This window comes from Petromyzon marinus, chromosome 11, assembly GCF_048934315.1.
Source record: "Petromyzon marinus isolate PM22_M1 ecotype Great Lakes invasive population chromosome 11, UKy_Petmar_22M1.pri1.0, whole genome shotgun sequence".
Classification (NCBI taxonomy): Eukaryota; Metazoa; Chordata; class Hyperoartia; order Petromyzontiformes; family Petromyzontidae; genus Petromyzon; species Petromyzon marinus.
This window is the reverse complement of record NC_133677.1, coordinates 14,883,579-14,900,744: the sequence shown is the minus strand read 5'-3', so window position 1 is coordinate 14,900,744 and position 17,166 is coordinate 14,883,579. Positions and strand designations below refer to the sequence as shown.

Genomic DNA, 17,166 nt, shown 5'->3' with positions numbered 1-17,166 from the left:
AGATACCCACTTTATCAGTAGCTCACCCTCTCAGAAACTCACCAAGCTCTCAGAAACTTCCCCACACTCAGATATTCACCCACACTCTCAAAAACCCACCCACTATTATGAACTCACCCATTCCTTCCAAAACTGACTCTCAGAAACTGATACATTCTCTCAGCAGCTGTGTGTGTGCATGCAGTGCTGACGAGCGGGGGCATGGTGGGTGTGTGTGAGTGCACGTACAGTGCTGATGAACGAGGGCACTGTGTGTGTGTAGTGCTGACGAGCGAGGGCATGGTGTGTGTGTGTGTGCAGTGTTCACGAGCGAGGGCACGGTGTGTGTGTGTAGCGTCAGTGAGCGGTAGTGTAACAGCGCGCTGCGCTACGAAGCTGGCGACCCGGGTTCGATTCCCGCTCACAGCCAACAGCAGTGACGATTATCTGAACCGGTCCTGGGCCTCCACTAGGTCGACTCAGCCTCAAATGAGTTCCTGGCGTTTTGTGTAAACATTGCCACTAGGGAGACAAAGGCGGCCGGGCGTGGTTTTGGCCACACCCCCTAGTGTGCTGTGCCGGCCTTCATATGTGCTCGCTAACAGCACTTGCCCCAACAGTCTTACAGGCTATACGGGGGATCTTTGTCTTTGATGAGCGAGTGCACTGTGTGTGCAGTGTTGATGAGCGAGGGCACGGTGTGTGTGCGCAGTGTTGACGAGTGAGGGCACTGTGTGTGTGTGTGCAGTGCTGACGAGCGAGGGCATGGTGTTCGTGCACGACTTCTCCCCGTCGAGGCCGCCCCCGAGCGCAGGCAGGAAGGTTTACATCTCCAGCCCCAGCTCAAGCCCCGCCGGTGCCGCCGCGGCAGCGGGGCGCGCCCCCACGGGCGCCCGGCGAGCGCTCAACCGCGTCAAGACGCTGATCACCGACGAGAAGCCGAGGTGTGAGCGGCCCCTAATATACAGGAGGTCGTGGGTTCGATCCCGACCGTGACGCCTGTATATTTGGAGTTTGCGTGTTCTCTCTGCCCGTGTCGTCTGGATTTTTCTCTGAGTCGTCCAGTTTTACCCTCTACATTCAGTAACACGCATTCAGAGTATTTAGCTGCAATACATTTTGACGTGATAAGCCACTTCGTTTGTGGCAAGGGGTCACTTCTGAAAAAGAGATATTTCAATCAGTGGGCCTTACCTGCTAAACATTTTTTTAGTTTTAATCGTAATATATAAAAAAATGTATACTTCATTCCTATCGTGGATGAACCTAGACTCAAACCTCTCCTGTGTGAATTTAACACGCGAGTACTTTCGCAACCAGTGTTGTTATTCGTTATAGATTTTTGGGTCAGATCGCGCAAGTGAAATGCTTGCCGTAAACACTCCTCCACCCGACACAGTCAGTTAATAAAGTTGTGACGCCATCAAGCGTCCCAATTCATGACTGCTTCGGCTGCACCACCGATGTGGTTGTTGGAGAGCAATCCACACACAACATTTAACAACCGGGTAGTCTAACGTTTTGCTGATAGTCACAACCAGCATTATCAGGCAGTTGCTCGAAATGTGAAAATGTTCTCCAGTCTTGGCCTTAGGTGGTGTGATGTCGCCAATGTGCACCCACAAGGTGGCTCACTTCCCAACCTCACTCAATGGCGACACGACCGAGTGCGTGAGAGTTCTGCTCCATCACAGCTGGAAGTTGGCCATATTTCTGAGAATACCAACACACCAAGCTTCAGATCTCGGTTCAATCACAGGCAGCAGCTTCGATTTGAACCCAGGATCTAAGCGATGCCAGCTTCAGCGCTGCAACCTCCCGAGTCACCCGGCCTGCTCTGAAATCAATAATTACACACCTGGGCCTTTTAGGTATTCAGCACTGCGGCTGTACCCTCGCTCTGAGATTGTCCCGACACTCCCTACGACTTGTGTCATACACAAGTATCCACCTAGGACCCTAGCCGATCCTGTGTTAGCAGTGTATTTGATGAACATCAAGAAATGTGGAATTAAAAATGCAAATCGATTTAATGAGGGAACTGATTACATGTATGCATTTTTCAAACACGGCAAGTGAATTTAGTGGGGCAGAAAGAGAAATGCAGATGCACCGAAGATAAAGACCAGTGCCAGAGATCTGAACATCGGGCGGTGTGAGAGAGTGAACAGAGTTGTATATAAACTGCGCGGACGTTAAGTGCGCAAGCCTTCCACTCTTCACTTGTAATCAAAAGTGCATCGTGGTGACATCACCACTACTTCGCGGGAAATGATGGTCGTTGTAGTGTGGGCGTGCCCCGTATGTGTGTGCAGTGTGGAGCGGCAGTGTAGCGGTTAGCGCTACGCTGCGCGACGAACCCGGGTGACCCGGGTTCAAATCCCGCTCACGGCCAACACCAGTGACGATTATCTGAACTGGGCCTCCCCTAGGTTCACTCACCCTCAAATGAGTACCTGGTACGGTGTGTAAACATCGCTACTAGGGAGAAAAAGGCAGCCGGGTGTGGTGCCGGCCATCCACCCCTCTCGTGTGCCGTGCCGGCTTTATATGTGCGCGCTAACAGCACTTGCCCCAACTGTCTGATCAGGCTATTTGGGGGATCTTTGTCTTCGCAGTGTGGAGGGGGTGCTGCTCACAGAGTGCATCCAGATGTCATACCTGCCTGCCCACCGCTCCCACATGCTGCTGCTGTACCCACGCGAGATCGTCATCCTCGACCTGGAGATCAGCCAGACAGTTGGCATCGTCGCCATCGAGCGCAGCGGCGTGCCCTTCCTGCAGGTGCCGTCTCGTGCGTTGAGGCCACTGCCGCCGTTTGTCGTTGACCTCGTTGACCTCGTTGACCTCGCCCACTGCTGGCGGTGATATTGACGGTAGCGGTGGTCGTCCGATGGTCGCCGATGCCGGTCGCTGCGGTCAAGTTGGCATGACGCGGGCGGCTCTAGTGCGGCCGTAAGAGCGAGCGCGAGGGAGCCGCTGGCGCCCTGTGGTGGGGGCACCGTGAGCGCCTACCGTGGAGTGCAGCGCTGGGGTCGGCCATGGACGAGTTGGTGGATGAGGATCCTGATGATTCATGACAGTGGTGAATGATGACGATGAAATCGATGAAGGTGATTGATCAAGAAGGAGGTTGATATATTTTGATGCTATGGATGATGATAATGGATGAAGAAGGATAGATGTTCGTGTTGGGTGACTATATGGATGATCTAGAGATGTACATTACGAAGTTGCTAAGTATAGTCCACTGCTGCTGCCCCCATAGCTGAAAGGTGTATGGTATTGTGCTGGGCCACTGCAAGACACCAGACTGCTTCACTTCCACCGTTTCATCTCTTATGCAATGTACAGGAAAGGGGAACCGCATGGTAACTTGTACAGAATAGGATGACGACCACTTTTGTAGATAGTAGGACGATACCACGGATGGCAAGAGGTTAACTACCTCGCCTGGTATATAGCAGGCCGTGGGTTTGATCCCGACCCTGGTGATGCCTGCTGTATATTCAGAGTTTGCATGTTCTCCCCGTGGTCATGTGGATTTTTCGCCAGGTCCTCCGGTATTTCCCTCCACATTCAGAAACATGCATTTCGAGTATCTGGCTGCAATAAATTTTTACGTGATAATACACTTTGTTGAGCGATAATTTGTGGCCAGGTCGCTTGTGAAAAAGATCCGTACAGCTCGGTGGACCTAACCTGGCAAAATAAAAAAAAGAATGCAGCGTAGCCGCCACGGCATCCCCGTTGGCAGTGTTGGCGGTGTCGGTGGCGTCGCACGTACCCATGCCCCCTGCGGTGCGCGCGGTGCAGGTAATCCCGTGCCGCCAGCGCGATGCCCTCTTCTGTCTGCACGAGAACGGCTGCACCACCCTGCGGGTGCGGCGCCCCAACCGCCCCAGCGTGCCCGTGCCGGCCCCCGCCGACGAGGCCGGTGCGTCTCTGCCGCCGCATCCAAAACCCCGCGCTCGCGCTCTCTCCCAGCGTGAGCCACACGCACAAGGGCACGGGTCGCGCTCGGAGTGGCGGCGCACCGAGGCTGCGCGTTTATTTCCCCGCCTCTATACTCTTAGGCCGGTGGTTCGTCGGGATCACCAGTCGGGTTTACATTCGTCTCCTAAATCGCGAAGTTTTGATATCGCAGTCGTCGTCGTCGTCGTTGTTGTTGCGCTCGTTCAGCCTCGCCGAGTCTCAGTGCTGTTGTTCAGGAGGATCCTGCCACAATTTTCAGAGTAGGGGGCGATGTCGCGACTCGGTGTGATCCACGTTGAGTAGTGTACAGGTTTATTTTCAGCATTTGGGTGTTTAGCCAATACGAGTTACACTGAATTTTTCTTTTGGCTATGATAACCAGAGAACCCGGAACAACAGGGGGGGAACGTACAAACTTCACACAGACGGCGGCACCTGGTACAGAGATCGAACCCAGAACCCTTTGCTGCGATGCGCAGGTGTTTCCACTGCGCCACCACCCTGCCGCCCATTGCAGTATAGTGTTGCAGTGCAGTATGATAGCAGCTGGGACATGGGCAATGAGTGAGATTGGCTCGTGACACCCTATTGGTGTGTGTGTTTGGATGTTGTGTGTGTGTTGGTGTCACTATTGATGTCACTGTGTGTGTGTATTGTGTCACTGTGTGTGTATTGTGTCACTGTGTGTGTATGTTCTGTTACTGTGTGTGGGTGTTCTGTTTCTGTGTGGATGTTGTGTTGCTGTGTGTGTGTGTGTTGCGTCGCTGTGTGTGTTGCATCGCTGTGTGTGTTGTGTCACTGTGTATTGTGTTATTGTGTGTGTGCGTCACTGTGTATGTGTTGCATGTGGGGAGCGGTGGTGTAGCGTATAGCGCGCTGCACTACAAACCCGGCGACCCGAGTTCAATTTCCGCTCATGGCAAACACTGGTAGCAATTATCCGAACCGGTCATGGGCCTCCCCTAGGTCGACTCAGCCTCAAATGAGTACCTGGTGAGGTGTGTAAATATCACCACTAGCGAGACAAAGACGACCGGGCGTGGTGCTGGCCACCCACCCCCTTGTGTGCCATGCTGGCCTGCATAGGTGCTCGCTAACAGCACTTGTCCCAATAGTCTGTTAAGGCTTTCCTGGGGATCTTTGTCTTTGTGTTGCATCGCTGTGTGTGTATGGTGTACTGTGTGTGTGCATCGCTGTGTGTGTTGTGTCACTGTGTGTATTGTGTCACTGTGTGTGTTGCGTCGCTGTGTGTGTGTATTGTGACCGGCTCCGGTTTAACAGCAGAGGTCTCACTCCGAATAAGTCGAGCGGCAATATCTTTTCATCGGTTTCGTAACGCTGTGTGGAAACTACCTGGTCTGTCGCTCTGCACGAAGCTTCAGGTATTCTCGGCCACGGTCGTTCCCTCCCTTCTCTACGCTTGCGAAACGTGGACCCCCCTAATGGAGCATCTTCGCCGGTTAGAAACATTTAGGCTGGCCTGCCTACGATCCATCCTGGGTTTAACCAGACTGGATTGTGTGAGGAGCTCACAAATCCTTGAAAGATCTGGGCAGGGTCCCATCGGTTTGCTCCTCCGGCAGGCAAGGCTGCGTTGGCTGGGTCATGTAGCCCGCATGTCCAGCCACCGCATGCCTAAACAGCTTTTGTTCGGCCAGATTGAGGGGGCTAAACGGGCGCGGCACGTACGAAAGAAGAGATGGAGTGACGTGGTACAGGAGGACGTGGAGCTGAGTGGACTTGCCGATGACTGGTACCAGCGGTGTCAAGATTGGCCTCTGTGGAGGAGGCTCGTGAAGGATGCTACTGGGCAGTTGGAGGCAGTCGCCCTCCAACAACAACGGAGGGCGGAGGAGCGACGCTCACAACAACGAGCGGAGCGCCGGGTGGCTAAAGCACAGCAGGTTGGCACAGTAGGGGGCACAGGTGGTGCATCAGCCAGTCATCTCAGTCAGTCGACCCGTGGCACCTGGGTCTGCCCAGTGACCTCCTGCCAGCGGGCGTTCGACACTTCACGTGGCCTCACGGTGCACATAGCCTGGCACAAGCGTCGTGGTGACGTCACCGCCACTTAGTGGCGAATGGCGGTTGTTGTTGTTGTTGCGTAGCTGTGTGTGTGGTGTACTGTGTGTGTGCGCGTCATTGTGTGTGTTGCATTGCTGTGTGTGTGTTGCGCCACTGTGTGTGTGTGGTGTACTGTGTGTGTGTGTGGTGTACTGTGTGTGTGTGTGGTGTACTGTGTGTGTGTGTGGTGTACTGTGTGTGTGTGTGGTGTACTGTGTGTGTGTGTGGTGTACTGTGTGTGTGTGTGGTGTACTGTGTGTGTGTGTGGTGTACTGTGTGTGTGTGCGTGGTGTACTGTGCGCGTCGCTGTGTGTGTGTGTTACGTCGCTGTGCATTGTCACTGTGTGCGTTGTATCACTGTGTGTGTGTTGCGTCGCTGTGTGTGTGTGTGGTGTCACTTTGTGCGTCGCTGTGTGTGTGTTGCGTCACTGCATTTTCACCGTGTGTGTTGTGTCATCGTGTGTGTGTGTGCGTTGTATCACTGTGTGTGTGTGTTGCGTCGCTTTGTGTGGTGTACTGTGTGTGCATCACTGTGTGTGTGTTGCATCGCTGTGTGTAGCGTCGCTGTGTTGTGTCACTTTGTGTGTGCATCCCTGTGTGTATTGTGTCACTGTGTGTGTCACTGTGTGTGTGTGTCACTGTGTGTGCTGCGTCTCCGTGTGTGTATGGTGTACTGTGTGTGTGCATCGCTGTGTGTGTGTGTCGCTGTGTGTGTTGCGTCACTTCACGTGGCCTCAGGGTGCACATAGCCTGGCACAAGCGTCGTGGTGACGTCACCGCCACTTAGTGGCGAATGGCGGTTGTTGTTGTTGTTGTTGCGTCACTGTGTGTGTTTTGCGCCGCTTTGTGTGTGTGTGGTGTACTGTGTGCGTGTGTGGGTCGCTGTGTGTTGCGTCGCTGTGTGTGTTGCATCGCTGTGTGTGTGGTGTCACTGTGTGCGTCGCTGTGTGTGTGTTGCGTCGCTGTGTGTGTTGCGTCGCTGTGTGTGTGTGGTGTCACTGTGTGCGTCGCTGTGTGTGTGTTGCGTCACTGTGCATTTTCACTGTGTGTGTTGTGTGACCGTGTGTGTGTGTATTGTATCACTGTGTGTGTTGTATCACTGTGTGTGTTGTGTCACTGTGTGTTGTGTCACTGTGTGTGTTGTGTCACTGTGTGTTGTGTCACTGTGTGTTGTGTCACTGTGTGTGTTGTGTCACTGTGTGTGTTGTGTCACTGTGTGTGTTGTGTCACTATGTGTGTTGCATCGCTGTGTGTGTGGTGTGCTGTGTACTTCGCTGTGTGTGTGTGTCGCTGTGTGTTGCATCGCTGTGTGTGTTGTGCTGTGTGTGTTGTGCTGTGTGTGTGCGCGTCGCTGTGTGATGTGTGCTTCGCTGTGTGTGTGCTTCGCTGTGTGTTGTCAATGTGTGTGTTGTGTCACCGTGTGTGTGTATTGTATCACTGTGTGTGTGTTGTGTCACTGTGTGTGTTGTGTCACTGTGTGTTGTGTCACTGTGTGTGTTGTGTCACTATGTGTGTGTTGTGTCACTGTGTGTGTTGTGTCACTGTGTGTGTGTTGTGTCACTGTGTGTGTGTTGTGTCACTGTGTGTTGTGTCACTGTGTGTGTGTTGTGTCACTGTGTGTGTTGTGTCACTGTGTGTGTTGTGTCACTGTGTGTGTTGTGTCACTGTGTATGTTGTGTCACTATGTGTTTTGCGTTGCTGTGTGCATAGAGGTGGACTGCGTGTCTGCGGACGTGGTGTACGAGCTGCGCTGTCAGTCGGACGCGGTGCGCGTCACCAAGACGGTGCGCCCCATGGCGCTGGGCTGCTGCCCCGTGGGGGAGAATGCGGCGGCAATGCTGGTGAGCGACGGACGCCTTCTCGTGTGGGAGCTGCACGCCACACGCGGGTACGTGGGGGTGATGGTACGTGGGGGCGAGGGTATGCTGGGTGATGGTACGTGGGGGTGATGGTACGTGGGGGTGAGGGTATGCTGGGTGATGGTACGTGGGGGTGATGGTACGTGGGGGTGATGGTACGTGGGGGCGAGGGTACGCTGGGTGATGGTACGTGGGGGCGAAGGTACGCTGGGTGATGGTACGTGGGGGCGAGGGCACGCTGGGTGATGGTACGTGGGGGCGAGGGTACGCTGGGTGATGGTACGTGGGGGCGAGGACATGCTGGGTGATGGTACGTGGGGTTAAGGTGTACGTGGGAGTCGGGGGATCCCCTCCCTAAAAGTGCAATAGGCAATAAAGTTATCCAGTTGACGCATTTTTATTGTTTTCAGTTGTATGAACAGAAGGACCTATACAGTTTTGCGAATTCAAGTTTGTCAGATTGAACCTGGTTTGCTCGGTAACATTACCCTCTCATCGAGCGTACCGTAAGCCTCTGCTCTGAACAATAGACCTGGGAGCTGTGGTCGTTTCTTGTGGCCTGACGTGCTGAGGGTGTGCACGCTGTGGGGTGGCCAGAACATTGAGACACTTATCGCAGGAGCAGCTCCGCTAGTTTACTTTATTCTGGGGTAGCTGAGTGCGGGGTTAGCTATTTCTGTACTTATCTATTATTCTAGATTTGTACTGAGCCTTGTGTTCGTGTACCTCTGTGCTTGTGTGTCTGTGCTCGTGTATGTGTGTTGGTGTATCGGTTAGCGCACTGCGCTACTAACCCAGTAATCCAAGTTCGATTCCCGCTCACAGCCAAGACCGGTGACGGTCATCTGAACCGGTCCTGGGCCTTCCCTAAATCGACTCGGCCTCAAATGAGTACCTGGTGTGGTGTGTAAACATCACCACTGGGGAGACAAAGGTGGCCAGGCGTGGTGTTGGCCAACCACCCCCTCATGTGCCGTGCCAGCCATCACAGGTGCTCGCTAACAACACTTGCCCTAACAGTCCGTTAAGGCTCCACGGGGTATCTTTGTGTTTGTGTGTGTGCTGGTGTAGCTGTGGTCAGGGTGGCTCCTCTCAGCTGCTGTCTCCGCTCTCCTTCTGCGGGGCACTTGCTGGGCCATGCACCCCCTCGCTGCCGGATCTTTCCCTCGACAGCGCCTTTGGTACAGCAGCATACAGCAGCATAGCACACAGAAGCAGCACTCGGTGTCATAGCACACAGCAGCATAGCACACAGCGGCAGCACACAGCAGCATACCACACAGCCGCATAGCACACAGCAGCAGCACACAACGGCATAGCACACGGCACAAACCCATTCGCCTCGTACCTGTAGCTTTTTTACAATCTTGGTGCTCGTGACATTTTGCTTTGTAAGCTGCCTCCACATTGAGTGCCGTCCACGTGGTGTCGCGTTCTGTAACATGCCAGGAGACGCGCGCAGTGCGAGCCGGTGAGCTGCTGCTGTGCAGCTGCCTCACTGGAGAAGCACAGCTTCCGCGCTTGGTTACACATGCGGTTCTTATGAAATGTTGAACTTGTTGTAAGCTGGAGAATCCTCCATGCTTTGCCCTCTAAAATGTAACTTGCGAAAATAAAGGCTTGAAAGCCGGGTGATGGTGACGCACGTGGCCTGTAATCCAGCAGTGCGGAGGCAGCGAGGATTTGTGGATCGCACACATCTTGTGAAACTTCCTTCCCGTGGATGTCGAGAAGTTGCCCTCCCCTGGCTCGCCACCAGCAGTACAGCAAATGTGCGGACCCCACCTGTGCTGTCTGTATGGGATAGAGCGTTTCTTCCCTCACATGTGTGAGGTGTCTCCAGGCACTCCGGTTTCCTCCCACATGTACACACTCATTAATTGGCCGATAACACCTCAATATATAGAGGGCTGCAGAGCTTGGACAATTTTTGGTACCAGCTCACCACTAGGCTGCCCTCCTGCTTGTCTGGTTCCTCGCGCCTCTGAGTCGGTCTCTCTCTCGCTCCGCAAGTGAGCGAAGCCCTTTGACAAGTTGAAATTATAGTGATGTTAATGTTTGCACCGTGAGGTGCTCGTAGTTCAACCCTATGTGTCGATCCTGCCTGCGAGAGTTAACTACCTCGCCTGGTATACAGGAGGTTCTGGGTTCGATCCTGACCCTGATGCCTTTATATTTGGAGTTTGCGTGTCTCTCTCCCCGTGGCCTCGTGGATTTTTCTCCAGGTCCTCTTTTTTCACTCCACATTGAGAAACATGCGTTTCGAGTATTTGGCTGCTATAAATGACCACATGACAAGCCACTTCTTTGAGCTATCATTTGTGATAGTAGGGACACTTCTGCAAAAAATCTATACAGCTCAGTGGACCTTACCTGGTTAAAACATTTCTTTTGTAGTTTAGTCAACCCTCTCGTGTTGCCAAGCGCCGTGTGTGAGGCTGCCACACTGTGGCTTCATGTGCCGCCGCTGCAGGCCAGTGCCTGGTGTTTGCGGACGAGCGCTCCGCAAGGCCGCCGGGTCCGCAGCAGGAAGTTTCCCTGCGCTTCCTGCTCACGGGGCTGCTCTCCGGCCTGCCGCCCCCGCCGTTTGTGCTGCGCATGTGCCCCCCACTCACCACCAAGAACCTGGAGCAGTACCAGCCCCTGCTGGCCGTCGGTATGATGCACACACGGACACGTGCACGTGCTCGCACACGTGCACGCCGCCCAAAAACAAAGATCCCCCGTGTAGCCTTTAACAGACTGTTTGGGGCAAGTGCTGTTAGTGAGCACCTATGAGGGCTGGCACGGCACACGAGGGGGTGGGTGGCCAGCACCACGCCCGGCCTCCTTTGTCTTTCCAGTGCCGATCTTTACACACCGCACGAGGTGCTCATTTACAATGAAGCCCAGGACCGGTTCGGATTTTTATCACCGATGTTGGCTGTGAGCGGGAATCGAACTCGGCTCGCCGGGTTCAAAGCGCAGTGCACTGACCATTCCATCACTGCACCCCACCCATTCGCACACGGGAACTTTACTGTCGCCCTGAACCCCTTACCTTCACCAAAGGTGGTGGAGGCTACGCTTGAGTCCAGACAGGTCACCCCCTTAACCTGTTGAAATGAGGAACCAGCACCCGTGAAAACATTTTTTCCAGTATATGATTCATTACCAGAAAGCCTGCAGGCTACAAATGAGTATCTTTAGTGCTGTAGTTTAAGTATCATGTACTCAAAAGTAATGTTTGAGCAAATCAGCTGCTTACATGTGAGGCAGTGGGGGGCTGAGCTGATGTGGTCATTGGCCACTGATGTCCACAAACCGACAGCACCTGAGTTGGTCCACTGACCTGCTGCCTGTGGGCCCAACTATTCTACATGACCAGCATACACCTAGCCTGGCACAGATGCCATGCTGGTGTTGCCCTCACCCCATGGTGAATGCTGTAGTATGTTGTGTGTTGTAGTAGTAGTGTGGTATTGTGTGCTGTAGTGGTGAGGTGTTGTGGTGGCTGTGTGTTGTTGTGGTGGCTATGTGGTGTAGTGGTGAGGTGTGGTGGTGGCTATGTGGTGTAGTGGTGAGGTGTTGTGGTGGCTATGTGGTGTAGTGGTGAGGTGTTGTGGTGGCTATGTTCTGTAGTGATGAGGTGTTGTGGTGGCTGTGTGCTGTTGTTGTGGTGGCTATGTGGTGTAGTGATGAGGTGTAGTGGTGGCTATGTGCTGTAGTGGTGAGGTGTAGTGGTGGCTATGTGCTGTAGTGGTGAGGTGTGGTGGCTATGTGCTGTAGTGGTGAGGTGTAGTGGTGGCTATGTGGTGTAGTGGTGAGGTGTGGTGGCTATGTGCTGTAGTGGTGAGGTGTAGTGGTGGCTATGTGCTGTAGTGGTGAGGTGTAGTGGTGGCTATGTGCTGTAGTGGTGAGGTGTTGTGGTGGCTATGTGCTGTAGTGGTGAGGTGTTGTGGTGGCTATGTGGTGTAGTGGTGAGGTGTAGTGGTGGCTGTGTGCTGTTGTGGTGGTGGCTGTGTGCTGTAGTGGTGAGGTGTTGTGGTGGCTATGTGGTGTAGTGATGAGGTGTAGTGGTGGCTATGTGGTGTAGTGATGAGGTGTTGTGGTGGCTATGTGGTGTAGTGGTGAGGTGTAGTGGTGGCTATGTGGTGTAGTGGTGAGGTGTTGTGGTGGCTATGTGCTGTAGTGGTGAGGTGTAGTGGTGGCTATGTGCTGTAGTGGTAAGGTGTAGTGGTGGCTGTGTGCTGTAGTGGTGAGGTGTTGTGGTGGCTGTGTGCTGTAGTGGTGAGGTGTTGTGGTGGCTGTGTGCTGTAGTGGTGAGGTGTAGTGGTGGCTATGTGCTGTAGTGGTGAGGTGTGGTGGCTATGTGCTGTAGTGGTGAGGTGTAGTGGTGGCTATGTGGTGTAGTGGTGAGGTGTTGTGGTGGCTATGTGCTGTAGTGGTGAGGTGTAGTGGTGGCTATGTGCTGTAGTGGTGAGGTGTAGTGGTGGCTGTGTGGTGTAGTGGTGAGGTGTAGTGGTGGCTATGTGGTGTAGTGATGAGGTGTTGTGGTGGCTGTGTGCTGTTGTAGTGGTGGCTATGTGCTGTAGTGGTGAGGTGTAGTGGTGGCTATGTGCTGTAGTGGTGAGGTGTTGTGGTGGCTATGTGGTGTAGTGGTGGCTATGTGGTGGAATGATGAGGTGTAGTGGTGGCTATGTGGTGTAGTGATGAGGTGTAGTGGTGGCTATGTGGTGTAGTGGTGAGGTGTAGTGGTGGTTATGTGCTGTAGTGGTGAGGTGTTGTGGTGGCTGTGTGCTGTAGTGGTGAGGTGTAGTGGTGGCTATGTGCTGTAGTGGTGAGGTGTAGTGGTGGCTATGTGCTGTAGTGGTGAGGTGTTGTGGTGGCTATGTGCTGTAGTGGTGAGGTGTTGTGGTGGCTATGTGGTGTAGTGGTGAGGTGTAGTGGTGGCTGTGTGCTGTTGTGGTGGTGGCTGTGTGCTGTAGTGGTGAGGTGTTGTGGTGGCTATGTGGTGGAATGATGAGGTGTAGTGGTGGCTATGTGGTGTAGTGATGAGGTGTAGTGGTGGCTATGTGGTGTAGTGGTGAGGTGTAGTGGTGGCTATGTGGTGTAGTGGTGAGGTGTTGTGGTGGCTATGTGCTGTAGTGGTGAGGTGTAGTGGTGGCTATGTGCTGTAGTGGTGAGGTGTAGTGGTGGCTGTGTGCTGTAGTGGTGAGGTGTTGTGGTGGCTGTGTGGTGTAGTGGTGAGGTGTTGTGGTGGCTATGTGGTGTAGTGGTGAGGTGTTGTGGTGGCTGTGTGGTGTAGTGGAGAGGTGTTGTGGTGGCTGTGTGCTGTAGTGGTGAGGTGTAGTGGTGGCTATGTGCTGTAGTGGTGAGGTGTAGTGGTGAGGTGTAGTGGTGGCTATGTGCTGTTGTAGTGGTGGCTGTGTGCTGTAGTGGTGAGGTGTAGTGGTGGCTATGTGCTGTAGTGGTGAGGTGTAGTGGTGGCTATGTGGTGTAGTGATGAGGTGTTGTGGTGGCTATGTGCTGTTGTAGTGGTGGCTATGTGCTGTAGTGGTGAGGTGTAGTGGTGGCTATGTGCTGTAGTGGTGAGGTGTGGTGGCTATGTGCTGTAGTGGTGAGGTGTAGTGGTGGCTATGTGGTGTAGTGGTGAGGTGTTGTGGTGGCTATGTGCTGTAGTGGTGAGGTGTAGTGGTGGCTATGTGGTGTAGTGATGAGGTGTTGTGGTGGCTATGTGCTGTTGTAGTGGTGGCTATGTGCTGTAGTGGTGAGGTGTTGTGGTGGCTATGTGCTGTTGTAGTGGTGGCTATGTGCTGTAGTGGTGAGGTGTAGTGGTGGCTATGTGCTGTAGTGGTGAGGTGTGGTGGCTATGTGCTGTAGTGGTGAGGTGTAGTGGTGGCTATGTGGTGTAGTGGTGAGGTGTGGTGGCTATGTGCTGTAGTGGTGAGGTGTAGTGGTGGCTATGTGCTGTAGTGGTGAGGTGTAGTGGTGGCTATGTGCTGTAGTGGTGAGGTGTTGTGGTGGCTATGTGCTGTAGTGGTGAGGTGTTGTGGTGGCTATGTGGTGTAGTGGTGAGGTGTAGTGGTGGCTGTGTGCTGTTGTGGTGGTGGCTGTGTGCTGTAGTGGTGAGGTGTTGTGGTGGCTATGTGGTGTAGTGATGAGGTGTAGTGGTGGCTATGTGGTGTAGTGATGAGGTGTTGTGGTGGCTATGTGGTGTAGTGGTGAGGTGTAGTGGTGGCTATGTGGTGTAGTGGTGAGGTGTTGTGGTGGCTATGTGCTGTAGTGGTGCGGTGTAGTGGTGGCTATGTGCTGTAGTGGTGAGGTGTAGTGGTGGCTGTGTGCTGTAGTGGTGAGGTGTTGTGGTGGCTGTGTGCTGTAGTGGTGAGGTGTTGTGGTGGCTGTGTGCTGTAGTGGTGAGGTGTAGTGGTGGCTATGTGCTGTAGTGGTGAGGTGTTGTGGTGGCTGTGTGGTGTAGTGGTGAGGTGTAGTGGTGGCTATGTGCTGTAGTGGTGAGGTGTAGTGGTGGCTATGTGGTGTAGTGATGAGGTGTTGTGGTGGCTGTGTGCTGTTGTAGTGGTGGCTATGTGCTGTAGTGGTGAGGTGTAGTGGTGGCTATGTGCTGTAGTGGTGAGGTGTTGTGGTTGCTATGTGGTGTAGTGGTGGCTATGTGGTGTAGTGGTGAGGTGTAGTGGTGGTTATGTGCTGTAGTGATGAGGTGTTGTGGTGGCTATGTGCTGTAGTGGTGAGGTGTAGTGGTGGTTATGTGCTGTAGTGGTGAGGTGTTGTGGTGGCTGTGTGCTGTAGTGGTGAGGTGTAGTGGTGGCTATGTGCTGTAGTGGTGAGGTGTAGTGGTGGCTATGTGCTGTAGTGGTGAGGTGTTGTGGTGGCTATGTGCTGTAGTGGTGAGGTGTTGTGGTGGCTATGTGGTGTAGTGGTGAGGTGTAGTGGTGGCTGTGTGCTGTTGTGGTGGTGGCTGTGTGCTGTAGGGGTGAGGTGTTGTGGTGGCTATGTGGTGGAATGATGAGGTGTAGTGGTGGCTATGTGGTGTAGTGATGAGGTGTAGTGGTGGCTATGTGGTGTAGTGGTGAGGTGTAGTGGTGGCTATGTGGTGTAGTGGTGAGGTGTTGTGGTGGCTATGTGCTGTAGTGGTGAGGTGTAGTGGTGGCTATGTGCTGTAGTGGTGAGGTGTAGTGGTGGCTGTGTGCTGTAGTGGTGAGGTGTTGTGGTGGCTGTGTGGTGTAGTGGTGAGGTGTTGTGGTGGCTATGTGGTGTAGTGGTGAGGTGTTGTGGTGGCTGTGTGGTGTAGTGGTGAGGTGTTGTGGTGGCTGTGTGCTGTAGTGGTGAGGTGTAGTGGTGGCTATGTGTTGTAGTGGTGAGGTGTAGTGGTGGCTATGTGCTGTTGTAGTGGTGGCTGTGTGCTGTAGTGGTGAGGTGTAGTGGTGGCTATGTGCTGTAGTGGTGAGGTGTAGTGGTGGCTATGTGGTGAAGTGATGAGGTGTTGTGGTGGCTGTGTGGTGTAGTGGTGAGGTGTTATGGTGGCTATGTGGTTTAGTGGTGAGGTGTTGTGGTGGCTGTGTCGTGTAGTGGTGAGGTGTTGTGGTGGCTGTGTGCTGTAGTGGTGAGGTGTAGTGGTGGCTATGTGTTGTAGTGGTGAGGTGTAGTGGTGGCTATGTGCTGTTGTAGTGGTGGCTGTGTGCTGTAGTGGTGAGGTGTAGTGGTGGCTATGTGCTGTAGTGGTGAGGTGTAGTGGTGGCTATGTGGTGAAGTGATGAGGTGTTGTGGTGGCTATGTGCTGTTGTAGTGGTGGCTATGTGCTGTAGTGGTGAGGTGTAGTGGTGGCTATGTGCTGTAGTGGTGAGGTGTGGTGGCTATGTGCTGTAGTGGTGAGGTGTAGTGGTGGCTATGTGGTGTAGTGGTGAGGTGTTGTGGTGGCTATGTGCTGTAGTGGTGAGGTGTAGTGGTGGCTATGTGCTGTAGTGGTGAGGTGTAGTGGTGGCTATGTGCTGTAGTGGTGAGGTGTTGTGGTGGCTATGTGCTGTAGTGGTGAGGTGTTGTGGTGGCTATGTGGTGTAGTGGTGAGGTGTAGTGGTGGCTGTGTGCTGTTGTGGTGGTGGCTGTGTGCTGTAGTGGTGAGGTGTTGTGGTGGCTATGTGGTGTAGTGATGAGGTGTAGTGGTGGCTATGTGGTGTAGTGATGAGGTGTTGTGGTTGCTATGTGGTGTAGTGGTGAGGTGTAGTGGTGGCTATGTAGTGTAGTGGTGAGGTGTTGTGGTGGCTATGTGCTGTAGTGGTGAGGTGTAGTGGTGGCTATGTGCTGTAGTGGTGAGGTGTAGTGGTGGCTGTGTGCTGTAGTGGTGAGGTGTTGTGGTGGCTGTGTGCTGTAGTGGTGAGGTGTTGTGGTGGCTGTGTGCTGTAGTGGTGAGGTGTTGTGGTGGCTGTGTGGTGTAGTGGTGAGGTGTAGTGGTGGCTATGTGCTGTAGTGGTGAGGTGTAGTGGTGGCTATGTGGTGTAGTGATGAGGTGTTGTGGTGGCTGTGTGCTGTTGTAGTGGTGGCTATGTGCTGTAGTGGTGAGGTGTAGTGGTGGCTATGTGCTGTAGTGGTGAGGTGTTGTGGTGGCTATGTGGTGTTGTGGTGGCTATGTGGTGTAGTGGTGAGGTGTAGTGGTGGTTATGTGCTGTAGTGGTGAGGTGTTGTGGTGGCTATGTGGTGTAGTGGTGAGGTGTAGTGGTGGTTATGTGCTGTAGTGGTGAGGTGTTGTGGTGGCTGTGTGCTGTAGTGGTGAGGTGTAGTGGTGGCTATGTGCTGTAGTGGTGAGGTGTAGTGGTGGCTATGTGCTGTAGTGGTGAGGTGTAGTGGTGGCTATGTGCTGTAGTGGTGAGGTGTTGTGGTGGCTATGTGCTGTAGTGGTGAGGTGTTGTGGTGGCTATGTGGTGTAGTGGTGAGGTGTAGTGGTGGCTGTGTGCTATTGTGGTGGTGGCTGTGTGCTGTAGTGGTGAGGTGTTGTGGTGGCTATGTGGTGGAATGATGAGGTGTAGTGGTGGCTATGTGGTGTAGTGATGAGGTGTAGTGGTGGCTATGTGGTGTAGTGGTGAGGTGTAGTGGTGGCTATGTGGTGTAGTGGTGAGGTGTTGTGGTGGCTATGTGCTGTAGTGGTGAGGTGTAGTGGTGGCTATGTGCTGTAGTGGTGAGGTGTAGTGGTGGCTGTGTGCTGTAGTGGTGAGGTGTTGTGGTGGCTGTGTGGTGTAGTGGTGAGGTGTTGTGGTGGCTATGTGGTGTAGTGGTGAGGTGTTGTGGTGGCTGTGTGGTG

The 17,166-nt window shown here is 53.7% G+C and overlaps 1 protein-coding gene across 2 annotated transcripts in view; it reads left to right on the top strand.

Annotated features, from left to right (window-relative positions):
* The window catches only part of WDR11 (WD repeat domain 11), a 54,920-nt gene that overhangs the window by 6,537 nt on the left and 31,217 nt on the right, over positions 1–17,166 (top strand). The window contains exons 5-10 of one of the 2 annotated variants that reach the window (XM_032951934.2): positions 728–923; positions 2,598–2,763; positions 3,796–3,916; positions 7,729–7,906; positions 8,949–9,058; positions 10,351–10,533. In XM_032951934.2, the coding sequence (XP_032807825.2) occupies positions 728–923; positions 2,598–2,763; positions 3,796–3,916; positions 7,729–7,906; positions 8,949–9,058; positions 10,351–10,533 (954 nt within the window). Of the gene's footprint in view, positions 1–727; positions 924–2,597; positions 2,764–3,795; positions 3,968–7,728; positions 7,907–8,948; positions 9,059–10,350; positions 10,534–17,166 lie in introns of both variants that reach the window. The other variant, XM_076066405.1, reaches the window with a different exon arrangement.